Below are 27518 nucleotides of genomic sequence, written 5' to 3' on the forward strand. Positions count from 1 at the left end.
GAAATGTTAGAACCTAAGAGGAGTTCAACAAGAAGAGAAAAAAAAAATTGGCAGTTGATTTCCAAATAAATAAAAATTGGCAGTTTGCTTCTAAGGCCCTAGCTAAACACTCTATAGAAGCCTACCCCCAAAAATCTAATGCCAATTCTATCGTTCCAATCACAGACTCTTTCCTAATAAATCATATTCGATCCTCTGATTCCCTCTCTTGCAAATAAAATGTGCCAAATGCTGCATAGCTTGGTTGATCACAGCCCCACAAAACATAAAAGCTTATACAATAATAACTTGTCCAACATTCAACAGACATTCACGAGGACAATAAAAGATTGCATTATTCTCCCTGCATATCTTCCTTAGAAAAGTATATATGTAATCAATCAGTATTTTCTTGTAAAACTCTGAATCCCGTCTTGCCATCATTACTGTCTTTCCAAGTATGTGCACAACTCCAGTATCTCTACTGTTAGTCAAAAACTCTAACTCATCAATCTCATCTTGGCTTATCATTTGACTGGATGACATGGTTCTGACCGTATACTCAGGGGAAACCACTGACACAATTGAGTTTGGGGAAAAAGTAGTCGTGACCTTATGGGGGTCGGGTAGATTGGCATCATCTTTTGAATCTCCCTGGTCACATGGACTATACACTTCTGAAGCCATACAGCTGTCCATCAAGGATTCAAGCCGCATAAACCTGAAGAGGTTTTCAAAGAGATTTTTCTCAAATTCATCATCTCTCTTATGGAGGTCTTTATAGCCATATCTAGCAGCACAATGGAACATATGGAAGCTCTTGGGTCCAACTCGTGTTACAAGGAATCTCTCTCCTTCAGGGACGGTGTATACAGGAATGTACTTCACACAGACAAAAATTACAACAGAATGGATGGCAGGGAGGTTGGTAATGAAATGAGCAAAGATGTGAGGCACGCCGTTAGCTAGCTCACTGTAAACTAGACCAACTCCAGGGACGCGAACCAGTCCTAAACTAGGGCCAAGACCTAGAATCCATTCAATTGGAACCTTGCTCTGCAGCTCAAACTGATGCCGTTTCATGGTACCATAATGCCAAACAGACATGGAGATGAAGAAGGCAGCTGCGATCACAAGAGGAACCCACCCACCTCGATGAATCTTGAAGATCATGGCAGAAAAGTAGGTTCCTTCTACAAGTAGTGATAAGACAGTGAAGATGAGGACAAGAATCCAATGGCAACGCCATACTAACAGCATAATTAGGATCATAATCAATGTTGTTACCAACATTACTATCACGACGGCAAAACCTGTAGTGACATAAAAAGAAAGAAAAAAACTGTATTGATGCAAACTTATTTTTGAAAAAAACACTCGTCAAATGAACTTCATACCTAAAATGTAAGGATTCGAATATCTGCGCAAGTCTGGTGAGAAAGAATATCAATTTATTTACGAAAAGGTGAACAAATTGTTGTCCCACAGTTATTTGACATTATTAACCATATACTCCCCACGAAAAGTTTTTCCATCAAAGCTTAGGTGAGACTTATATATGTATGTATATTGCATCAAAAAGTGATTTGTATGAATGCTTCCCTTTTCAAGTTTGTACAATGAATAGTGCATGCTTGATGCCAGAGCAGCGGAAGTTAAGGGGATAAAGGACGATATAGTATTTGTAGATTATCAATCAATTGGAAGAGCATAAGAAAACAGATGCTGTAGTATTTGCCAAATATTTGATAATTATATCAGATTCAAAAAGAAATTAAAGTAAACAAGTACAAACTTCAATTAACATGCTTATCACTGGTATTTTTTTTACCTTGACAAAATTAATGAAGAAAACAACAAAGATGGAGCAAAACTTATTTCTTACCAGATCCATAATTTAGCATCTGAAAGAATATTGATCAAATAAACTTCAGTCACAGAACATAGGATAAACATACCACAAGCATTTCCAATTTGGTGTTGATTTTTGAACCCAGCTGTTACAGCAACACAGAGAATCATAAGAATCCAATTGATTTCTGGAATATATATGTGGCTAGAGTACTTCTTCGATGTATGCATAACTTTCACTCTAGGAAAGCAGCCAAGTGCAACAGCTTGCTTGATTAATGAAAATGTTGCAGATATTGTGGCCTGACTCGCAACAACGGCAGCTGCAGTAGCAACAACAAATACTGGCCAATATATGATATCTGCAAAATAATGAAAAATTAGCAGTTGTGCTACTTCAAAAATAGAACGAGGCATTCACTTGCCATATTTGAAAAACTTGGCAGGTAGCTGGACTAAATGTGATTTTCTGCTTTTATGGGAACTGCACCTATTTAGACTAAAGATCCGAACAAACCTGGAATGGAACGATAAAACACATCATGTACGTGATCTGGGTTCTTCATAAGATATGCAGCTTGCCCAGTGTATGCCAACAGAAGGCAGGGATACACAACTGTTGCGAAAGCAATCTGTATAGATAGAACTGGAAACTGGCATACATCAGCAAAAAGGGCCTCTGTTCCTGTAATAATTGATAACAAGTAAACAGAATTTGAATTCCTTTAGAAATTATATAATTTTGATAAACCTTTAGAAATTATATAATTTTGATAAACCTCAAATAGGTTAGTAGAGAACAGAAAAAAAAAGAAATGATAAAAAAAAAATGTGAAAAATTTACCTGTTATACATAGTATTATACTTCCAAGGGAGGGCCAAGTGTGTCCCTTTCTAAAGAACCAATACACATGCACAGGTGAAAAAGCTTTCAGCACACTGCTGTCATATTTCCAGATGTTGATTATGCCAATACCTCCGATTAAGAGAAACCAAACGAAGACAATTGGGGCAAAAAGCCAACCAACTTTATCTACACCAAAATGTTGCACACTAAACAAAACGACTAATATTGCAACAGCTACGAGCACAACTGCCTCTGTAGTGCATAAAACAATACGTTCAGTGGCTTAAGTAGAATGCTTAAAGAAGACACGGAGAAGAAAATATTCAGTTTCAGAGTAGGGATATACTCTCATTCAAAATGCTCTTGTTATCCACCTTGGGATAGTCTAACTTGACGCCACCACCAGCAGATAGAACTGCCAAAATAAAATGATTAAGCATCTTTGCAATGAGATTGATAAACTATATGTATATACATCAATTTAACAGCATTGATGTGGACATTGCCGGTTCAATGGAAAAGTTGAAGTTACATTCTGCAGTAGAAATTATCCCATTATGTCTCTTGTCCTTGTTTCAACATACATTAACACATTACTTTATAAGCAGACGTGTAGGCAGGGAGGCAACAAAGGAAGATAGACTAAGCTCTAAGGATTTGTGTATGAGAGACGAAAATGCCTGATATTGCAGGGGTGAGAATCCCATCTCCGATCACCATGGAAGAGCCAACAAGAACAAGAACAAGAAGTACAATCTTGCTAGATGAATGCTTCTCCAACCATCTCTTGGTTTTTGCAGCATGTGAACGTTCATGAAATGTGGAGCGACTGTAAGTTGTTAACTCTTCATCAGACCGGTCTTGGTTAGGAATAGTTCTTAGTTTTGCATGTCGACAGAGTAAAGAATAAAGAGAAAATGTTCCACCTGCACTTCAACGAAAATAAGTTGGAAACTGGTAATGCCTCATCGAGGGATGATTAAAAAAAAAAAAAAAAAGAACAGTTCCAAGCTATGCTGGTATTGGCGTGCAAGTAAGAATTGTTGTTGGACACATTTTGAAGGATACCCTAATTTTGCCAGGCTAGTGTGGTTTCTACAATTAGATTTCTCAGCACTCTGTTGGTGAGGAAAGGCGAAAATATTACACAAAATAATAACAGTGAAATCAATTTAGTTTTTATGGAATTTAAAAGAGGAATAAATAATACATGGCATACAGCAGTATAACTGTTAAAACACTTAATATTGAATTGGATGAAATGTATTTCTTTTTCCAACCTCAGTACTAAAGACACTAATTTTTTATTTATACTCTTCAATAAATTCAATTCACTATTGCTTTCATTCCTTTAGCTACGAACATAACTGAAACACAATAAACAACTAGAGAATTCTGTTGCTTTTGAGGTTGCTGTTCGATGAAAGCTACTATTTACATTTTACAATTTCATCAGTGTCGAATGTGTAAGTTGATGCATGTTGTACAGGTTGATGTTTATTTATGTAATTAATCTCTTTATGAGATGGAGGTACTTGGAAGAAATCAGCTACAGGCATTCTCAAATAAAAGAAGATTAATAATTCAAAGAATCAAGCTTTTCCAACCACAACCCTAATAAAAGAGGGAAAAAATTCTAGTTATTTTTTTTCCTTATTCCTTTTGTTTGTGAATGGTACAAGTAGTAAGAATAAAACCTCAATATTATGTATGTTTTGAAACATTTTGTGCGGTACAGCATATGTTTCTAGAAGGCAGAAATGAAGAGGAAGAACTAGCTCAAAACCATGATAAGCTGCACTCATTGCTTCCACTATTCCCCATCCTCGGTTGACATATATTTACTATACCCCTCCTAACTCTGAAGCCCCAAAAACTTGAATTCTAGCTCTACACTTTATCCAAAAGTATCATGAGAGATGTTTGCATGATATAGAATATACATTAAGTCTCTAGCTTGAGCTCAATTTACCTTGGCCATTGTCATTTGCACGACAAACGATGAGAACATATTTGATGAGTGGAATAATAGTAAGTGTGTATATAATCAATGATAGAGCATCTATGACATCTTCTGTATCTTTAATTCCGTCTGGAAATGTATTGTAGAGCACATACATCGGAGATGTGCCCAAATCTCCATAAACCACTCCAAGGCTCTTGAATGCAAACCGCATAAGCAATAATGCTGACAATCTCTGAAGGAAACAAAACTGAATAAGCAAAGAGAACAAATTGGATCATCAGATAATTGCACTGCCCTCAGAATCCTGTTGTTAAAATTACCACGAACATCTCATATGGGCTAAAAGTACTTCGATATTCCACAAATTTGCATGATTGAAATTACAGTAAAGAAGATTTGCTTCCAACTAAATCCATTGCTTTCTACAATTTTGTTTAAGTTATAGATTAGCAAACCATAAACAACAGAATCAATCAGATTTAACATGCTAAAAAATTTTCATAGTATTTTTGTTCTAAAATACCATGTAAACTCATGAAATGGTTTTGAAAGCAGATATTCTAGCAAAGGCACAATCATTGACAATGACACATGACTGCAGTCTACTTCCATAAATTTTAACTGAATCACATTTTGTTTGAGAAGAAAGAGAGAGGGAGGCGGAGAGAAAGAGAGAGAATCTCACACAGGGAAATCAACACACATTTTTAACGTTTGCATCACTGTGCCTCTCAGCCTCTTCATCAACTAGATGATCAAACTTGTGATTTACAAACCATACTTGGCCTTTATTATCGGTGTCTTCATCACTCTTCACTTCCGAACCCATTTGACCCCTACCGCAAATGATTCTGCCACTTTGACCAATTAATCTCCCCAATTTCCCTCCTCTGGACTGTGACTTACCCTCTTATCTTTATGTGTGTAGCAGAACCCAAAGCCTCATAAAAGTTTCCTAAACACATACAATGTCTAAATTCTCAGATTAATGAACTCCAGAAGTAATGGAAAATTAGAAAAAGCCTCCTGACTCTTTCGTCTAATCTTCACTGGTAACCAGTGGAGAAAGCAATACCAGAGACTGATTAAAGGTCTTATCTATTGTGATAAGTGAAAAAAAAAAAAAGGTGCCCTAATACCTTGAGAATGGTTGCCAAAATTTATGCCCATGCTAATAGTTTCGAAGCACAAATGTTGAAAGTCCATGATTCCGAAACATGATGCTGAATTGTTGACTACTGATGCTCATGCTAATACGTTTGATACACAAATGCTGCGAGTCCATGATTTCGAAATACGATGCCGAATTCTTGATATTCATAAACTTCACTGCTGACGTAGAATTTTTAATCCTTAAATTCTGAAAATTCTTCCCAAATTCCATTCAGATTATCCAGAAATCATGATGCTTCTCTTGATTCAGATAAAGCCTATAGAATTCAGAGAAAGGAAATATTTTCTTCAAACCCCACAAACAGAAAATTCAATTGTCATGAGCTAGAGAAAAATGAATATAGTTCATAAATCAACAAACTATAAGAATGGAAAAACAAATCCTAACCAAAAGGTGTAACAGATTATATGGGTTATAGAGACAAACAATCGAGGCTGCTACAAAATCAAGAAATCAATCATTGTGAAGAAGGGAGATCACAGAAATTACTTAACCCCAAATCAAAAACAAAAAAAATTCAATTACATTAATGTCCCATAATGTTGCAAATTTCCACAAAAATAAAATAAAAGCAAACGAAAAAAAATAGGAGCGACGATAAAAAGAGGGAAAAATGCGACATACCCTGAAGGATTCAAGAGAGAGAAATGGGAGATGCAATAGGAACAGCAAATGTGAGCTCGCTGTATGACTGCCAACATGCCGCAACAACGGCAATGTCCTAATCCCGTGTTCCTTATATGGTTTCAATTGTTTTATTAATTATTCCTCATACAGCAACCAAATGAATATACCATCTGCCGTAGCCGCTCATTTTCAGTTATTACAACAATAATTATTTTTTCAACAAAGTACAACTATTATGGCCGGTGTAACCTAATTATGATAACTTGTTTACCGTTAAGTTTCAAATGTTGCTATATAAATTTACATGTGGATCCCCAATTTTTATAATTTCTTAGGTAAGGCACAATTTTACCAACTATAGCAAATAGGCCCCTAATGACTTCGTAACCTGTAATCCCGAGAAAGGCCAGTTTTTGCTCTCTGAATACCCTTCTCTTCAGAAGATTGAAATACTCTTCATGTTGGTATCAACCAGAGCTGCTTTTCCAACCAACACAATTTACTATTATTGATCTTAGTAACAAATATAAAAAAGAAAAAAAAAATTTACACATAAAATATCTGTCCAACATTCAGGAGACTCTCATGAGGAACATTGAAGATTACACTATTCTCTCTGCAAATCTTCCTAAGAAATGCATATATATAATCAATAGCTATCTTTTTGTAGAACTTTGAACCCCTACTTGCTCTAACCACAGTATTCCCCAATATGTGCACCACACCAGCATCTCTACAACTATTCAAAAATTCTAACTCATCAGTCTCAGTATGGCTGCTCATTTGACTGGATGACATGACTGTACTATTTACATGCAACGGCGATTTCACAGGCACAATCGAGTCGACGGATGACATTGTTAGGTCTTGATTTGAGGAAGTTGAGTTTCCATTATTATTTAGCAGGCCATCTGTTGACTGTAGAGTTTGCTGGCCATACAAACTATATTCATCTGAATCAGAACAACCCTCCATCATGGCTTCAAGCCGGACAAACAAGAAGAGACTATCAAACAGCTTTTTCTCAAAATTCTCATCTTTCTTATGGAGGTCCTTATAGCCATACCTTGCTACGCAACGGAACATATGGAAATTCTTGGGTCCTATCCGCTTTACAAGGAACCTTTCTTCTTCGGGGACTGTGTAAACAGGTAGGTACTTAACACAAACAAATACGACGACAGAATGGATGGCAGGTAGATTTGTGATGAAGTGAGAAAAGATGTGGGGCACTCCACTTGCTAGCTCTGTGTACACAAGTCCTATCCCGGGGACCCGGACCAGTCCAAGGCTGGGGCCAAGTCCAAGAATCCATGCCATTGAAACTTTGCTGTGCATCTCAAACTCGTAACGTTTTACAGTACCATAATGCCAAACATACATGATCAAAAGAAAAGCTGCTGCAATTACAAGGGGAACCCAGCCACCTTGATCAACCTTGAAGAGTACAGCAGAAAAATATGTGCACTCCACAACCAACGATAATGCAGTGAAGATTAGCACAAGAATCCAATGACAACGCCACACCAGTATCATGATTAGAGTCATTAGCAATGTGGTTGCTAACATGACTATGACGACTGCCGTCCCTGTTATAACACAATAATTTGTGCAATCAAACAAAAAAATGAAATACTATTCTGAGGTAAAATGCATAAGCCCAAAAGAAGTTGAAAACTGATTAAAATGTAAATCAACTAGTTTTTCCATGTGAATTAACACTTCAAACCTTTTCATAGTAATCGTTATTTACCATTCTAGCTTTGAGTGTGTATGGATGTGGTTGTATAAAAAATTAATTATTATTGTGTATGTCGAATCCATTATCAGCCTTTAGTACTCGAAGGCCATAGAAGTTAACTTTCATATGGAAAATACCATCAGTTATAATGAAGCTTTCCTCAAATTGTTTCAACTCATTGAACAGATTAGAACCACTCCTTTAAAACCAAAGACTTAAGCCAAGCCCACCCCATTTCAGTAGCCACTGTCTTTGGCACCAAATGCAAGGGAAATCTTTAAGTCGTTATATTATATGATGTTGTAACACATTGATCTCTCACTCAATATATACAGCTGGAGAAATAAAAGGGTTATAATCTGAAGGAAGATGATCTAGTGAGTATCAGTGCCCACCATATGGTTAGCACCTGGAACGTGGCGGAATCATGTGATTCCCTGTAAATAGTGTTCAAGCTAGAATTAACCAGCAAAAGCCACGTGGCACAATCACTCATCATTAAATGAGCACCGTCGCGCACTAGATCGTTACTCATAGTCCAGATATCTAGCTATTTAGTCTTAAATTTGTAAAAACTATGTAAATCACGACATCAGTAGCAAGCAGACAGGAATATGCAAACATGCTTCACCACCAAAATGGGACGCTGGATGGAAACTCTCCAGAAATTTATTCACACAAGATTGAAAGAAGCACCTTAACAAGTAGATATTAAGAGGTTGAATAAAGCAATTGACTTACTACATGGTAATTTGTAGACATGCTTTTTCGTCTACATTTGCATGTAAACGTGAGGAGAAATTCTTTGAAATCTAAACATGCACAACCAAACGTTTCACCAGATTGAAAGATAAAAAGAAAAGACTAAATGGAGGACAAACTTACCATAAGCATTTCCAATTTGGCTCTGATTTTTGAAACCAGCTGTTACAGCAATACAGAGAATCATAAGGATCCAATTGATATCAGGAATATATATCTGACCAAGGAATTTCTTCGATGTATGTACAACTTTAACTCTTGGGAAACAGCCAAGAGCAAGAGCCTGCTTGATTATTGAAAATGTTGCAGATATGGTAGCCTGACTCGCAACGATAGCAGCTGCAGTTGCAACAATAAAAACTGGCCAATATATGCTGTCTGCATGGTAAGAAATCAAAATTACTAGCCTCTCAAACCAATAGTTACCATCCTACTCAAGTAAGATTTGCGTTAGTATGGTGAAATCTTCTGCCATTAATTCCATATCCTGAGAATTATGTATTGTCAAACACATTTGATATTCTCTTTAAAATCCAAGAGCTAAAAACTGATATCTCATAATACTGAATGAATTTTGAAGCTAAATCATCAAAAAATTTGGTAAGATTTGGGTTTAAACCAACCTAGGATTCATCCTCATCCTTTTTCCTTTCTCTCAAACATAGAAAAGTCGGTTTGCAATATATCAGCCAACAATTAAAAACTTGATATCATTCATTTTGACATCCTCCTTAATAACTTGACAAAAATTGAAAGTACAGTGTAAAAAAATAATATCATATGCATTAATTTCCTTTTCACATTAGTTTTACATCAACATTGCAGTCATAACTGAGATTTTACAATCCCAGTAATAACAAAATACTCACTATACAGGGAACCTATTGGCCCCTTTTAAATAAAGCAAGATCACCAGTGTGTGTGTTATGCTGTGGGGGTGGGTGGGGGGGGGGGGGGGGGGGGAGGGGGGAATTACCCAGACTCCTGCACCAACTAGGACCATGGGTCCGGCCCGGCCAGTCTCTAAACGAGGGGTCAGTCACGGCCCAACCCCATGACCCATGAGACAACAAAGGGTGGAAGTTTAAGCTCACCAGAAGGATCAGACCTGAGACCTCGATACGGCCAAGCACCAGATCCCAAGCCCTCAACCAACTGGGCTGCTCCTTTGGGGGCAAGATCACCAGTATTCACAGGATGAATTTTTAATAATGAGGATGCTTTTTTCATCATTTTCCTAAAAAATATCTCAAGCATCAGTAAGGAATGATGGTTACTAAATAAGATTAGAACAAACCTGGAATAGAACGATAGAAGGCATCAACCACATGATCCTGGTGATTCATAAGGTAGGCAGCTTGTCCAGAATAGGCTAAAAGAAGGCAAGGAAACACAACCACTGTGAATGCAATCTGTATCGCTGAAACTGGAAAATGAGCTAGATCGGCAAAAAGTGCTTCAGTCCCTGTAATAATTGTAAACAAGTCATCAACTCCACGAAAGAATTTCACATAATTAAAGAGTAAAAATTTTAAAATAAACTAAATTATAAAAACAATAATTTTACCTGTTATACTTAGCATGATACCTCCAAGGGAGGTCCAACCATCTCTCCCTCCCCTTCTAAAATAACGGTATATATACACAGGAGAAAAAGCTTTCAAAACACTGCTATCATATTTCCAGATGTTAAGCATGCCAATACCTCCAATTAAGAGAAACCAAAGAAGCACAATTGGGGCAAAGAGCCAGCCAACCCTATCTGTACCATAGTGTTGCAAGCTAAACAAACCTACTAAAATTACAACAGCGACAAGCACAACCACACCTGATTCAAATAAATGATGTTAAGAGTTAAATACTTGAATATTTCAAGACAGAAAAAATTTGAAGTTCAGAAAGCAGAAAGTGTTGCAGACTCATGGAGAGAACGAATAAAAAGTTTTATACTGAAAAGAGTAGGGAGATACCATTACTCATATGAGGGTGGTCCACCTTGATTCCACCAGAAGCTGAAAGAACTGCCAGAGATAGTTCAATTACACATTGTCATTAGAAATCAGACTGACAAGTTTAATATGCAATATTAAAACTTAAAATTACAATCACAGATGATCACTGGATGGATAAAGCAAGTAGATGACACATGCCAAACAAGAAACACTGAAGAAAAAAACAATAATAAAGAGATTAGCACGTTAAACTGAGTTGATGTAAAATAAATTATTCTAAGGCACCATAAAAGATGCTGTCCAAAAGCATTTGAGAAATAGCAGCATACTGATATTTTTGTATGTACAAAATAACATTGCATGTCTTGGAAACAAATGAAAAAATTGTCAGATATAAAGCATCAAAATATCCCCATTTATTCTTTCATCTCACTAACTAATATCAGGAAGTAAGAATGGTCCACTTCATCATAAGCTTATATTTAGGATCGATTGTTTCACACATAGATACTTGAAAGGCTCTGGAAGTTCAAGCATGATGGAAGGTATACCTGATATAGCTGGAGTAAGAATACCATCACCAATCACCATGCAAGTGCCAACAAGGACAAGCATAAGAAGAGCATTTTTCCTGAATGTCTGGTGCTCCAACCATCTCTTAGTCTTTGCAGCGAATGATTTTTCATGAAAGGTAGAACGGCTGTATGTCGTAAGCTCCTCGTCAGTGCGATGTTGGTTAGGAATAGTTATCACTTTTGCATGTCGACAAAGCAATGAATACAGAGCAAATGTTCCTCCTGAACCATGAAGAGTATAAATCAAAAGCATCAAAAGGAGAAACTACTCCCCATCAGCATCTTAAGGGAAATGCAATTATGTTGTCCTATGCTACAAAATGGAAGTGTGAAGGTAAAATCCGGGGGGGGGGAGAGAGGGGGATATGAGAAAGGAAGTTTAATGAACAAAATGTATCTTAATAAAAATTAAAATGATGAAGAAATTTTTCCCATGATCCCAGTATATGCGGTACAAAGCACATCCTTTTATGTATTAAAATATTTATGACATCAGAATAAACTTCATTGCTATCAAATTACCTTGACCACTGTCATTCGCTCTGCACACAATAAAAACATACTTGAGGAGCGGGATAAGAGTAAGAGAGGGGGGAGGGGGATATGAGAAAGGAAGTTTAATGAACAAAATGTATCTTAATAAAAATTAAAATGATGAAGAAATTTTTCCCATGATCCCAGTATATGCGGTACAAAGCACATCCTTTTATGTATTAAAATATTTATGACATCAGAATAAACTTCATTGCTATCAAATTACCTTGACCACTGTCATTCGCTCTGCACACAATAAAAACATACTTGAGGAGCGGGATAAGAGTAAGAGAGTATATGATCAGTGAAAGAGCTCCAATTATATCCTCTGGATCGTCGATTCCATGAGGAAATGTATTGTAGAAGACATACAAGGGGGAAGTTCCCAAGTCTCCATACACAACTCCAAGACTCTGGAAAGCAAACCGCAGAAGTAACAGAGAGGAGAACTTCTGCAGGATTCAAAGTCATATAAGCAAAAGAACAAATCTGAAGGTTGCACAATGATGCATACATCTCATCTCATACAATGGCTAAAGCAATTTAGCACCCCACTCATACAGTCTGCAATACTACAAGTCAAATCCAACAATCTTAAACCAATCCGACGAAATCCCACAAACCATCATACAATGTCCTCACATACAACCAATGAAATTGATGGAGCATATGATGCAAAACAAATCCAAAGGATTTATGAATAGGCCATTGAATCTCATCCAATAAAATAACTAGCCTTCAAAATGAAATAGTGAAGTTTTACTTTGAAGAAGAGAAAAACTGCTTCTGTTAACTAGAGAGTCAAAAGAATACCTTTTCTCTGTACATATTTCTAAGCCTGCCAGCTTCTTCATCCATGGGCTGATCAAGCTTCTGATCCAAGACCCACATACTGCCCTTGTTAGTCTCATTGTCTTCATCAATCTCCACTCTAGCAGCCATTCTCGATCTCGAACTCGGCTTCAGACGACTGTTTATAGATTAAACCCACAAAGGTTTTTTAGATTACCCCCACTTCTAAAATTCTAGAAATAAAGCAACTTGAAATAGGAAGAAATAACTTATATCTCAATTTTTAAATTTGATCTTTATTTGACATCCATACTCCAAATAAGAAATGAAAGCCCAGAAAATAACCAAATTGAAAATTAAGACAAAACTATCATCAATTTCTAAGACAAACCAGAGAGCAAAATCCAAATAATAAGAAGTTTAAAAAAAAAATACAATTTGACTTACAGCCAGACTGAGTAAGGAATTGACGACACTCACCAAAAAATTGAAAAGTAGAGGAAAGATTACTAAAACAAGCTGGAAAGCAAAGAGCAGATGAAAATGGACTAAAACAGAAACTGGACGCTTTAATTCAATAAACAAAAACAATAAAACTTAAAAAAAAAAAAAAGCTAGCCAAATCAAAGAAGGCAAATTCCCAGATATATATATTTATATATAAATATATAAAAACACAGCAACCCAGTTGAGAAGGATAGACGAGAACAAAAAACGCTTATGAATGAATAAAACAGACAAATATTTTTACAATAAATACACCAAATTTTTCAAGTGGGGTCAGCTTAATATCCACCACAAGATCAAAAACACACACAAAAAAAAAAAGAAAAAAAATTACAGAATATGATAAACCCACCACGCAAAACCCAAGTCGGTTTTCCTTTTGTTTTTGTTATTAATGAATAATGATATATAATAAAAACAAAACACTTGTGCTGTGTCAGTCTGTTTTGGCTCTTTCTGCCTTCACGAAGTGAATGAATCAATAGCAAGCAACAGAGAAAGCAGAAAGCCTTCTGTCTTTCGTCAGTCAGCTGCCAAAAGCCTCTCTGACAATTTTCAGGGAGAGAAAGCAAGGGACAGCCTCAGAGTAGAGCGTTTGTTAGATATTTTCCCTCTCTTATTTCGGGTTATTTCAACTGAGAGCACGTTTGTTAGCAGAACTCGCCCAGTAAATTGAAAGTTACTCTCATTTAAGAATTAAGAGCAATAACATCAGCATCCCTATTGTTTAATATTTTCTAAAATAAGGAGACAATTCGTCTTTTTGTTTTGGCCAAGTCCCTAACCATATTATTATCCCACTAAGAAACCCCTTTTGCAACGGTCAACAGCATCCAATTTATTGGTGTAGTTATCTTCCCTTTGACTATTGAAATTGATTCACTTAATATGTTATTACATGTTATGCGAGCTATTATTTAAAAGGAGTGTGGCACTTGAAAAGAATTATATTGGGTGATTAGGGTATTCTTCAAAATATAGTATCATAATAATATTTTAGAATATATATTGTGAGTTTCGAGTTTAAAAATTTGTGCAACATATTTTCAACTAAAATAACTTTGAATTTTAATGATTTTGTTGTATGGGTGGATGATTACCCTATGGAACTTTGTAAATTTTTGTAGTTCTGCTTCACGAATGAAAGTTCTTCTCAAACAGTAGGAAAAAAGACAAATCAATTTATGAGGTTAATTTGGTCATTCCGTTGGAATAAATGAATCATGGACCTATCTAATGCAAATAGATAACGTATGTCTTCTAACGGAGAAAACGTAACAAATTAGGGACCACAATATTATTAACCCGAACAGAAAATTCTTAGCTTATCTGGTGAAGGGTTTATTTAAACCAATGATTTGTTAATTAGTGACTGGTAATAAAACCATTCTTTGCAGTTACACGTGGGTCCCTGGTTGTCAGATCTTTTTTTTTCCTTTCTTTCTGGTAATAAAATCATTAATTAATGACTGGTAATTAATGTCAGATCTTCTTTCTTTCTCTCTTTTTACATAAAAATTGAGGAAGAATTAGAAAAACAATATGCATACTTTGAAATTATCTAAAGTTTTATCAGCACAGAAACTCTATAGAAAGATAATTTGTATTATTGAAAGTTGTACATTTATTTTTTAGTGTAGCAATATTACTAGTATATAACTATATAGAGGTAACTTTAAAAAAAAAAATTTGATAGATATCCCAAATGCATTTATATATCGAAAGCACATAAGAGGTTAGAGGAGCAGGACAATAATTTGTTTGAATATTACTGCCTTCTCAAGCTTTCTCCCATTAAAAATTTGGCATATTTTATGGAATGAGTGCTCTATTTAAACCTTTAAAAAGATTCAAAATGATTTTATTTTTATTTTTTTGAATTAATTGTTTGGTGAATAAACGAAATGCAAAAAAGATTCACCTATGTACAAGAATGAAAGAGCGTCCTTAATGGCTTAATCCATGTGTGATTATGGTTGAATTTGGTACCTGCATTTTATATTAGTAGACAAATAATTATAATGTATATTTATGATCTCTAGGGATTATATGATGGCAACCTTAGTTAAGGTAGAGATTCCTAAGATGAGTCATCTACGCCAATACTAGGATTCAGGTATATTTATTATTATTTGGAGCTTTTATTTTATTTTTATTATAAAAGTTTCAATCGAACTTAAATAATATGATTATGAGATGTTTATTTCCTAGACAAATGATTTAAGATATGTAAGTATTTGTGTTTTTGTGTTTGTTTGTTGTTAACTTTTATTAACGATTATTTAAAGATGTCTTCTATGACCAACGAGGTGTTGGTTTAGCTGGCGCCGGCTGAATCTCTTAGGTGGTTTAACTGGACTTTCCCCCCAGTTCGAGTATCCTAGTAGTCGCCCTCGTTGGGAGGGCTTTATTGGCACCCGGCCCGAATCCAGAGTAGTTGGGGCCCAATGTGGTCGCCAGATACCAGATGGTTAAAACAAAAAAAAAAAAAGATGTCTTCTATGTTAAATTAATAAAAGATCAAATTTGTTAAGTGTATTAAAATTTTAGAATCATTTGTTTCTCAATCGGTTTATTAAGATTATTTATAAATAAAAGGATTATGACTAGAGATTTGAGTTGAGGAATATTCCACAGACAAATTCTGTATGAATAAGACAACACTTAGAATGCAAAATTAACATGTTAAATGTGCGCCACCAAACAACTTGGTGGTAAGCAAAACTCAACTTGTTTTCTCTTCCTTTCAGGTACTTGCATCATTCGGTGATAGCCCCGTTAACTTATACGGCAACGACGGACTGAATTTTGGACGTCTTTTATATCCATCTTCGAGATTTTGATACTTAATGGAAAAAGGACAAATACACCCCAAACGTTTAGATAAAGAGACAAAAGTTATTTTAACGTTTCAAAAAAGATATTTATATCTTCATTCATTAACATAAACAGTAATTTTTAATAGAAATTACCATTATACCCTTCTAGCATATAAAAAAATTTGCTGATTATCAAATTTGTCCATATATTATTAATAAAATTATAAATATACCCTCATTACCCAATTCCTCTATTTAAATTTTTATCAAATTCCCTCTTCAAGCAAAATAAATTTAATTCTTTACTAAAGAATAAAATTAAATAAAATTGGTTATTAATGTTAGCTTGTATTTCAATTAATACCATAATAAATAACATAAAAAATTAGTTATAAATATACAAGTTTAAATGATAACATGTGGAGAATTGTTAAATATACAAGTTTAAAATTTAAATAAAATTTTATGGTATTAATACCACAAGTTAAACTTGTATATTTTTTTTATATGCTAGAAGAGTATAACGGTAATTTCTATTAAAAATTATTGTTTCCGTTAGTGAATGGAGGTGTAAATATCTTTTTTGAAATATTAGGGGGTTTTTTGTCCATTTATTTAAACGTTGGGGGTGTGTTTATCATTTTTTCATAATTAATTAAACGTTATGATTACTTTAGAACTGCTCTACGGTAGAATACGAATCACAACTACACGTAAAATAATAAATAATTTATTATAACTTTAATTATATAATTATGAAAAAACATTATATTTTATAACGGTTCCAATATATTCATACCCTTAGTTAAATAGCCAGCCAACCTTTTATAGAAAAAAAAATCTGTCGATTGATTAATTTTGTTTTTCTTTTCTTTTTTTTTTCCTTCATTTTCATTGATGGTTTTAACATTTAAAAAAAAAAAAAATTGTTTTGGCATTATCGCATGTCAACTTCAGGTACTGAGACGAATTAAATTTGTTTAGCCTTCGATAAGCAACATTGGGCTTATCCCCTTAATGATAGAGAGAAGTAACTTATTTACAAAATGCATCCCCATATTCGATTTATTAATGTTTTTGGTCATAAAAAGAATAAAAGAACCTAGTAATTAATAAAAAGTGATATTTCATACGCAGATTAAGCAACATTTCAATACAACTTTCAAAGATTTTTCATTATCGTTAGATCTCATGTTTGAGATCTTATTTCAGCTGTTTGTTTATGTGAATGGTTGAACCTAGTCAAACTCGATTTTATTATTTTTATTCTTTGAGGAGCTTGATAAGTACTCACTAGCTAGATGAAATTTTTTTTTTTTTTATGTAAAATATTTTGAAGTTCCCTTAATGAGGAGAGATTATTATTTTTTCCTGAATATTTGGAAGCAGATTTTTTCTGTTCAAGCTCTCTCTGATGCATGTCGTCGGGCCAAATATTTGTAAGCAAATTTGGCAATTCTTGGCCCCCCAGTTGTGCATAACATATAGCTAAACAAGTACCCGAGTACTTTTTTTTTTATGGTAAAATAGTATCTCCTAATGTAATATTTCAATAAAAGTAGCTATCAATTATTGTTACTCTTATAACATAACGGCCATGACCAATTAATATAAATTCTATCATAATCTTTTACTCAATATATTCGTATGTATACTTTGTTTTCTTCTTTCATGGAATCAGCATCTAATTTATTGGTTGATTTTTAATCGATAATTCAATGATAATATATTATATATGTTTGGTAATGAAGAAAATGGTAGGGAATATTGAATGTAAAAAAGAAAACAAAGTATGGGCATATCAACTCTGAAACAATAATTAACACATTAGTTGTTTAATTAAATACGATACCTATGACTTAACAATTAATATCTAGAAGATAATCTTTATACTCGTATGTGAAATCATGCAATAAATTCATTAATATTTTATTGATCGTTATTAAATTGAAAGCACATTGGAATAAATATCCGTGAAAATCTAGGAGCTAGTCGAACTTAGCTGCTCCCTCTTAATTAATGTTTATCGTCAACGAATCTTGTAATCAACTTGCATATCATTATTTACTATTTGATGTAATCAAGAGACAAATTATTAAGTGACATATCACATGCATGCACCAATGATTTGTGATCACGTGTCTGAAAGCGAACCTTATATGATGTAATCAAGAGATGGAAAGGGGTTGTGTTTTTATTCTTAAAAGTCAAATGCACAGGAATAAAGCCAATTAAAAGTTTAGTAAAAAGTATTAATCAATTAAGGAGATTTATATATTGTATAAACAAGCATATGATTTCGTTGAAATATATTCTTTAGCAAGTGATTATTGATTTCGATTTGTATTTTAATGATGTTCATTGCGCTGAGACTGGGGCCTTAGGCCTTGATTTATGATATGATAGAGAGGTTCATGTATCTCTAATTTCTCTATTAATAATTGACTCGAACTCTTTACGTGTCGTTCAACTTGTTTTAGGTCAACAAAATATTTGTACTGAGTTTTTTGTTTCCAAAGTTTAATGTTTACTAATTAAATCTAATGGCTGAAATCAACTGTGGTATCATACTACAGTTGCAGCAATATAGCTGGACTTTTTAGAATTTTCGAATTCATCATATCTCTGGGGATTGCATCCAAATCGTGGATGCTTTAACTTTTTTTTTTTTTTTCATTATTTAGGTCCTTAGGGGTGGAAAATTTTTCTCACCATTTATCCTGCCACCTTTTCGATTTTTAGTCAGAAGTGAAATCTGCACATTATTTTTTTAAAAAATAGTACAATCTAAATAAGAAAAATGATTTTCTGATTGAATTTATTATAAAAACTAGTAATTCAAGTACTTTCTATCAAATCCACCAAGATCATGAAATTAATTAAAATATATCGATTATTAATTTAAATCTACCCATGTATGCATACAATCTGATATTACTACAGAATTCATTGAATTTACAGATAAGAAAAATCACTTCATGTTTATTGAATAATCAAGTAATTTATCATTACTTGAATACTTAAAAAATAAATGGCTTAATTATATTAAAAATTCAACTTCTTCCTTTTAGTTAAACTTCAACAGTCAAAACTATAAAATCATTTAATTACTACATTGTCAGAATTAGGGATTTAAATCAAGTTGTAAATATTATTCGGGACAAATATTTTTCAAACAATGTTATATATATATACACACACACATGCCTTGCAGTTGACACATGAATTGTCACTATCGCACTTTGGCACCACATGTAGGGATGGCAATGGGGAGGGGAGGGGAGGGGACCAATCTCCCCGTACTCATCCCCGATATTTTGCGTATTTACCCGTCCCTTCCCCGTCCGCGTCAGAATTACTTGAGAGAATCTTCATCCTCTCTCTGAATAATAACAGGGGATCCCCGAAGGTCTCCGGTCCCCGAATAACTAATACATTTTTTTATTTTCGATTTTGAGTTAATCATATTAAAATAAAAAATTCAAATAAAAATAAAGTTCGAAATATATCTTACATTAATATTCATTTCACATATATTAAATTAGTAAGTAACGCAGCATGTAAGGGATACAAACTTCTTTTACAAACTATCATGAACAAATTAATAGTCTAATACAAAATTGTTACAAATAAAATCGAATTTAGATTCAAAATTAACTTTTTCAATGGTGGCGTGGGCACTTTATTAATGTGGACTATTCCCTTTACAACACAATAGTTAAATCGGAGCAAATCAAGAGTAAATATTAGATTAGATTAGATTATATATTAAAATTGTGATTCGCTGTGGACAATTATAACATCTAAAAATAAATAAAAAATATATTTAAGTTTAAAATATTTAAAGAATATTAAAATTAAAAAAAATTGGGCTAATAGAATCTACTCGGTCTTTTTAATGTCATAAATAAAAATTTAGGACTTTAATTAGTTAATTAGGCCTAAAAGTTTAATAATATAAATATTTTGATATTTTTTTATTTTTACCAATATTTATAATTTTATAATTTAAATTTTATTATTTATTTACTAGTAATTTTAAAAAATTAAAATAAAATTAAAAATTAAAATGGAGAAATGGGTAGGGGATGGGGATTCCACCTCATCTCCGTCTCCTCCCCGAATAAGAAATTGGGTAAAAAAATTTCCTTGTCCCTTCCCCGAATAAGAAATTGGATATGAAATTATCCTCGCACCCTTCATGAATGAGAAAAATCCTCAGAGGTACCCGTCCATGTGGAGATTTTTACCATCCCTAACCACATGATCAAATTTTTTCGACGCTGTTAAAAAAAAGGAAGTGTAAATTATTGTTGTCAAATGTTGATCACAAATTGAATGCATGTAAGCGTAAACAAGACACGAATATACCAAGGCATTTCGAAAAGAAGACACGCATGCATGTTGGCCAATGTCTCTGCTATTAATTGTTGGTTTTCGCAAAAAAAATAAAATTAAAAAGAATGTTGAATTATTGTTAGGTTGCTCTTTGATCGGACAGCAACAACCCAATCAGCTGATGTGGTGAATTATTTTGCCTCTTCTTTTCTCAGCCCAAACCCCTTTGCTGACACTCAGAGAGCTAATTAGCTATTTATGTAGTTTATTGTGGTCCTCGACGTCTCGATCATGCAATATCCTTTGATCATGAGACTTTTGATATCTGATACTTGAACCTACCTCCCATTTTAATTTCGGCCACATTTTATATTCCTTTCCTCTGACGTAGGATGGTTATGTATTACAAGTGGAAAAGATGTCCGTTTTCGACTTATGATACACTGTTTTAAAGCTTGCAACGAAATGAACCAAACCCATAATAATTTATATTATTCTATCATGTGATCGAATTGAAAATTTCATTTCTTTCCTGGTCGTTTTTTAATTTTAAAATATTTTCTTAATTTTTCCTATTTCTTTTAAGATTTTTATCTTTTTTTTATAAAATTCAGATTTGCACACCGTTTATTTTCTTTTTCTAATTTAGATTAGGAGAATTTTATTATAAAAAAATACTTTAAATTGCCTATCTAAGTAAATTCGCAATATTTAGGACTATTATATGAGGGGGTCAAAATTCTAACTTTTGTCAATTCATAATCATTCAATAAAATTTTATTATTTTGAAACTTTATTTCAGGTATCTTTAACCTTTTCTTTATGTTTCCGTTTCGTCATCTTCTATCTCTTTCTAAACCCACCATCAATATTCTTGATGAGCAAATTCTTCTCTACCAACTTCTCCAATGAGGGAGATAATTAATTTGGCCACTATGGGTAAAGAGCTAGAATATGCTTGGCGCATTTCCATATTAAACTCAAAAGAAGAATTTTGATTGGTGAAGAAACTGTTGAGTATCTTAACAGGACTATTGGATCTGAATTCAGAGTTATATATGGAGAAAATTAGGTTAATGTATTATCAATGAGTTGGTGGATGTTATTTGGTCATTTGGGAGGACAGCATTGTGGGTTACATCAATGATCAACGCATTGAAAGAGTTTGATTCATGATTACATTTTTCACTTTTTAGTTTATGTAAAAACACATATGGATTTGGAACTCATTGAGTTATCAAATAAAATATTAAGAAGATTGTCACTTTATTAATTGATGCTGTCGGAGGCTTGATATAAATTTTTTAAATATTCAACTCAAAAGACTAATCTATTGGGTGGAGTGACCCTATTTTAGTTACAAACTTAAGTAACTCATTTTTACTAATTAACGAAGGACACAACTCAACATACGCCATTTTAACTTTGTGTCACAGTGAAAGCATGTAAAAACCCTTGGTAGATGCAAATAATCCTCGTATGGTAAGATTAATCTCATGCTTATATCACAAGATTTTCTTATACATACAATAAACTAACATGATAAAGCAGGGAGTTTTGTCTTAATCATATAAACAAAAACATATCAAGTGAAAGGATCACAATTTTTCTTTTTGTGGTGACACATAGAGAAGATAAGTGTGTGCCAAGTGTACTTTAATTTGGTTAGATATATAAATAAAGAAAAAAAATTAGAAAGTTAGGTGGCAGAGGAGGCTCCATTGAAATTATTGTTGATTTGTGGTCTACATTTATCAATAATTAAGATGTTGGGTTGTCATGAGATAACGACTAGTACTCCATGGAAGGTTCAGCTTCAGTCTTCAAGCTGAGGTCTGATATTGATCTGTATATTTGTAACAATATTTAACACACAAAAATGTGTACTATGGAAGCCCAAAAGACTTGGGTTAGAGATTTTAAATTTTTTGTTTGAAATCATGTAAATCATGTATCCGTGACAAATATTAATTGTTCTCAGAATAAACTGTTTTTGACAATTTATAAAAAGAAAATTTTTGTTTTGATAAAATAATGAAAACCAAGTAGTGTCTTTGTTATTTTCTGTAGTTTCTTTTAAAACACCACGTCGAAGATTTGGTATTTGTAAAGAAAATTTAGGGGTGAGTCAGTAATATTTCAAAAGTGTGTGTCTAAGAACGTAATTCTAGAAGTAGTTTTAATAGATTCTTTAAATTAGGATCAACCCCCTCAGGAGGGACGAATTTCAATTTTTTTTTCTTTTTTGTTTCCCCTTGTAAAGCGTCAGAAGGTTACCACGTTAACTTGTCGGTGTAATGCAAAATGTTCGGTTTGAAGTTTGAGATTTCTTCTTCTAAGATATCAGGAAACTACCATATTTCTTATTTTATTACAAAATATCCCTCTGCTTTTATCCACACACAAAAAGTATTATACTTCGTGTTGATACTACATTTGTGTACGTATCGCAATCATTCTTTATAGAGGTGTTCGCGGATTGAATTTTACAGATTGAACATCAATCCACGGATTGGTGAAATTCAATTCAAATCTAATTCAAATATATGTGGATCGAATATAAATTTGAGTCAATCCACCATTTTGTAGATTGATTAGCAGACTAAAATTTTTTAATTATGTCATATCCACAAACTAACTAATTAAAAAAATAATATAAAAATAATTTTACTACTGATCACATTCGAAATTAAAATAAGATTTACATAAATTAATTGTTTAAATAAAGATAGAATATACATTCAGAGTTTCAAAATGTAACACATCAAAAAGAAAAAAATCTCATTTGTTTAGATCAGTACATGAAAATTAACTGCTTAGGAAGTTATATTTGTTTATTTAATTATTTTTTATTTTATTATTATTATCATATAAGATATAATATGGTGTTAATATAACTATATTTTAACTTATTCGTTTATTATTAAGCACTAATCTCATATTTACAAGTTCAATTTTTTAATTAAATAAATATTTTTTTAATTTTTGATGGATTCACGGATTTTCAGAAGTAAATTCATATTCAATTAATTAATTACGAATTTCTAAATTTTCAATACAATCTAATCCATCAATTCACAAATCAAATTTTTATAAATTAAATTTTTACGGATCAAACGAATTAAGCGAATCGAATTAGAATATGAACACCCTGATTATTATTGAGAGAAAAATGGAAAATGTTATTGTAATGGGCCAAGTGCTTTCTCTTCTTTTTTTTTTCAGGTAGTATAGCTGAAACTGTCGGAGATTGCCAAATCATAGGTTTAGATTAAACCTACTAAAAGGCTAGCTGATAATTACTAAAATCTTACTTGTTTTGAAACAATCCAACCAAGAGTTCAACCTTCTTATGACTTTTTGGCCTTTTCGGTCCCCGTACGATGTTAATTCTTGAAGCCATCTGATTGCACGGTCTCATTAACACTTTATCTTGACAAACCCCCAAATTCATATATATATATATATCTCTCTCTCTCCCTCTTTTATACTAAAACTCAACCTATTGGTAATAATAGTTTTCATGCAACACTTATTTATAGCCACATTTTCACATGGTGTCTTATTATTATTTTTTATTTCCACACTTACCACGCATGCTACCCCCTGAAGTGATACATATATAAGGTGGGCAGCATCTGTTGCCACTAGTAATTCTCTCATCATATGTCGTAATGAGACTTAATTAAATGCTTTGCGCATATTTGTATACAAAAAAATGTCTTTAAAATATGCTCAATTTACCATCATTGATATCAATACTTTGTTTGGAAATAAAAAAAATTCGAAGCACTTTGTTATATAAACTTATCTTCGCCTTCTTATCTTCTAGAGTGTTATCCAGACATTGTGATAATGCTTGCGTGCCGGAGTCGTATCACTTTTGTTTTGTGTGCTATACTCAGCTAGGTGACAATTACGCTATCGTTTTCCATTGTGACCCAAAAGTAGAAGGCAGTAGAGGGAGCATATCTTTATCAGTTTATCTATCTATATTTGGAACCTTGTCTTATATATATATATTCATGAGAGGGATATAATTAAGGCATTGGAGGACAAGATATATAGACACATCTCATACCTAAAAACACCAATTTCGTCTCCTTTGATGACATTATTATGCGGGAGACATCGAGCATTACGTGCACTTACTCTCTCTAATCTCTTTATAATCATCATTGCCATATTAATATTAGTTTGAAAGTACACGACGGCGCGCGGTGTTTGTTATAATTTAATAAACGATCATGATTCAATTCAATTCGTATCTTAAAAGATTTTACATATGCATTTAAAATACAAGCATCTACATTTGAGAAAATTTTTGGTCGCTATATATTTCTTAGTCTCAACCATTATCATAAATAAATTAATTATGTCGGTATATCTTTATTTTTTTTTTAATTTTTTTATATTATGCTTCTCAACAACATTTGAAGTCAAATCTTGAGGCTGCACCACCAACCCATTCTCGAATATGCTACATGCTTATGAGCATATGCTCATGAATTAGTCTTCATTATTTCTTTATCTTTTTCTTAATTAATTTATTTTTCTTTCCCATCAGCATTTTAATTATTTACTTTTGTTTTTACATATTTAATTTGTTTGGTTTATCAATTGTTGACTTGGGCTCTTGGATTGCATATGCTAACTGCTAGTGTGCGCTATGATCAGAAACATCATGGGTCTGCCGTACAAAACATATTATTGTATATAGTCAGAAAAATAAACTGATGTAATCACCCAATAAAAAAAAAATTAGAAGAAAATGGAACAGAAGAAATGATAAATGTGCTTAAGAGGAGAATAATTAGAATCAATTCTGATCATGACCAAACCTTTAAAAGTCAAATAAGATTTTTAGATCTTAGATTAGATCAGCTATGACTTTATTTGTTTATTATCTAAATTAAAAGCATTGACTTGTGTGATCCCAAATCTAAGCTGATCTGCTTACAGTCACCATTGTACATTTTTTTTTTTTTTTTACATATATGCTATATGCCTACGTACGTTTTAGATTAACTTTTAACAAACTGACCAAAAAAAAAAAAAAAAACAAATGAAGACTCATTTTTTTATTTGTTTTTTTATGAGACAGTTTGGTAATTTGAATTGTGAGCATTTTCGCTCTGATTTTTGGTTTCTTTTTAATTAGTATTCTTCGATTTCATAATGGGTATCAGGTCGAAACCATTAAATTAAATATTACGCATTACTAAAAAATTAAAATTAAAAATTTGAAAAAAATAAAAAAGTAAAAATATGAGCACATGGTGTTGCTCTTGCTCCAACCCGATTGATATTCCGAGTTAAAGGGTGATTTTCGAACGAGATGCATGACAAAATATAATGAAAATATACATAATAATACCAAAATTCCATTGTTTTATTCGATCTTATTTAATTCTTTTAGCACTGAATTAGTACATAGGTTGATCTAGAAATTCATCATAGATGAACTTTTGTTTTCAATTCTTTTTTGGTTGGTTTTTTTTCAAAAACATTAACCAACACACAAGAAGTTTCAATTCTTCACCAACGCATTCGTCAATTATTACACAACCAAAAGTGGGTCTACTTTAGGCCCATAAATTGGAAGGATCCACAATCAGCCCTCATTGAGCCAACAAAATCAGCCCAGCCCTCATGTGTCTCATAAATTTTAGATATAAATAATCATATAGCAAAATCAATTAAATCCGATGATTTTCAAGTCAAATCTTTGAACGATTATTTTTATTCACAGGTTGCTTCAGGCAGGCCATTATTTGGGAGTAGAAATTAAGATATGAGTTCGTAGGTATCAAGTTATTTCGACCAAATCTAAGTCATAATCTCGTAGGCAAAAATTATTGAGCTTCTCACAGCTCCATTCTTAGTGGAAATTTCTAAAATTAATTTGGGTTTTATTTGCTGTGAGATGTATCCGAGACATCAACGCATTGGCTTCTTGCTAGAGTTGGGAAATACGGAGGAGTTTTCTTAGTTCAATGTGGAGCAGCTAGCCTCTCATACGGAGTCAATCTTTTGAAGTATGCCATTTGTCCGGTTGAATTGGCAAAATCAATCGTGTCTTTGCAAAGAGACAAAACCGAGCTGTCTCAGTCCTTCGTCACCTCATAAAAATCGAGAGGAGATTGACAAATCGATATAAACTACTTGGCATACGACAATATTGATCAATTATTGGAGAGCAAAAGTAAAATCAAGAGTACTGCTGCGGTGCATTGGCTGCTGCACCATGCATTCGCATCCAAATAATTATTTAAGCACGTTAAAGAAAACTGTCAATTCAAAATACTTGTTTTCTTCCAAGGAAAAATTTGTAAAACTGAATTATTTAGACATATAATTATTTAATAACTATTTAACAACAATACATCCGAAAGTGACTCTTGGCGTAGAAAGCTACGACAAAAGCACGGCAACTCAGCAAGTAGTGGTAATAAAGTAACAGAAATAAACGAACCGAATCAACAGAACATAACTTTTTATAAAAAGAAAACGCTAGTTACCCCGAGTTAAGTCCGGATCAAACTCTGAAAGCAATAAACGACGCCGTTTGATTTTTTTTTTTTTTTCCTTTCATTCTTCCTAAAACGACGTCGTTTTAACTTGGTAAATACTTGTGGACAACAGCTCTAAATTGTTCTCTTTTTGTTCGTCTCACAGCCTCTTTCTCCTTCTATTTCTCTGTTTCTCTTCTCCGTTCTTTCACAACCACCATCACGCATACTCAACCATTGGCACCCACCACCACTGACAGCCATCAGCCTGGCAGCCACCATCATGATAGTCTTCTATTCACTGCACAAATCACACATATACGCTTTTTCAATGTTAAATATTTTCAAGCAGCAGATTGCATCTTCCATTTATTAAACAAATTTTTTAATTGTCGTGTATTGCAAGCAAAACGAAATTTTCTCATCAGTATGGTTCTGTAGCAGGAGGTTATGCGTGGAGAACAAACCAAAACGAAAGTAGCAAAGGCAATTGTGTAGTTATTAACTGGTAGGAGATGAAAGAATGAAAATGTAGGCAACTA

The 27518-nt window shown here is 33.2% G+C and overlaps 2 protein-coding genes across 10 annotated transcripts; both read right to left on the bottom strand.

Annotated features, from left to right (window-relative positions):
- Positions 1-40: 40 nt before the first annotated feature.
- Positions 41-6781, bottom strand: LOC102616065 (potassium transporter 10-like). Of its 5 annotated transcripts, none has more exons than XM_006468443.4 (10): positions 6442-6781; positions 5783-6073; positions 5347-5598; positions 4650-4875; positions 3358-3603; positions 3024-3092; positions 2675-2929; positions 2348-2515; positions 1938-2192; positions 41-1292 (listed from the first exon to the last, which is right to left on the bottom strand). In XM_006468443.4, the coding sequence occupies exons 3-10, from the start codon at positions 5470-5472 to the stop codon at positions 274-276; spliced, it is 2364 nt and encodes a 787-aa protein (XP_006468506.2). In that variant the 5' UTR covers positions 5473-5598; positions 5783-6073; positions 6442-6781; the 3' UTR covers positions 41-273. The 5 variants fall into 5 exon arrangements, with proteins under 5 accessions (XP_006468506.2, XP_006468507.2, XP_006468509.2 ...); XM_006468444.4 differs by having other exon boundaries at positions 2348-2476; positions 4650-4890; XM_006468446.4 differs by having other exon boundaries at positions 41-1172; positions 4650-4890.
- A 144-nt stretch (positions 6782-6925) lies between these two features.
- On the bottom strand, positions 6926-13949 carry LOC102617335 (potassium transporter 11). 5 transcript variants are annotated; one of them, XM_006468448.4, is made up of 9 exons: positions 13660-13949; positions 12822-12978; positions 12235-12460; positions 11451-11696; positions 10918-10968; positions 10515-10775; positions 10245-10412; positions 9071-9325; positions 6926-8033 (listed from the first exon to the last, which is right to left on the bottom strand). In XM_006468448.4, the coding sequence occupies exons 2-9, from the start codon at positions 12948-12950 to the stop codon at positions 6991-6993; spliced, it is 2379 nt and encodes a 792-aa protein (XP_006468511.2). In that variant the 5' UTR covers positions 12951-12978; positions 13660-13949; the 3' UTR covers positions 6926-6990. The 5 variants fall into 5 exon arrangements, with proteins under 5 accessions (XP_006468511.2, XP_006468513.2, XP_006468514.2 ...); XM_006468450.4 differs by lacking the exon at positions 13660-13949 and adding an exon at positions 13281-13645; XM_006468451.4 differs by lacking the exon at positions 13660-13949 and adding an exon at positions 13248-13645.
- Positions 13950-27518: the final 13569 nt, after the last annotated feature.

Source organism: Citrus sinensis, chromosome 2, assembly GCF_022201045.2.
Source record: "Citrus sinensis cultivar Valencia sweet orange chromosome 2, DVS_A1.0, whole genome shotgun sequence".
In the NCBI taxonomy this organism is placed as follows: domain Eukaryota; kingdom Viridiplantae; phylum Streptophyta; class Magnoliopsida; order Sapindales; family Rutaceae; genus Citrus; species Citrus sinensis.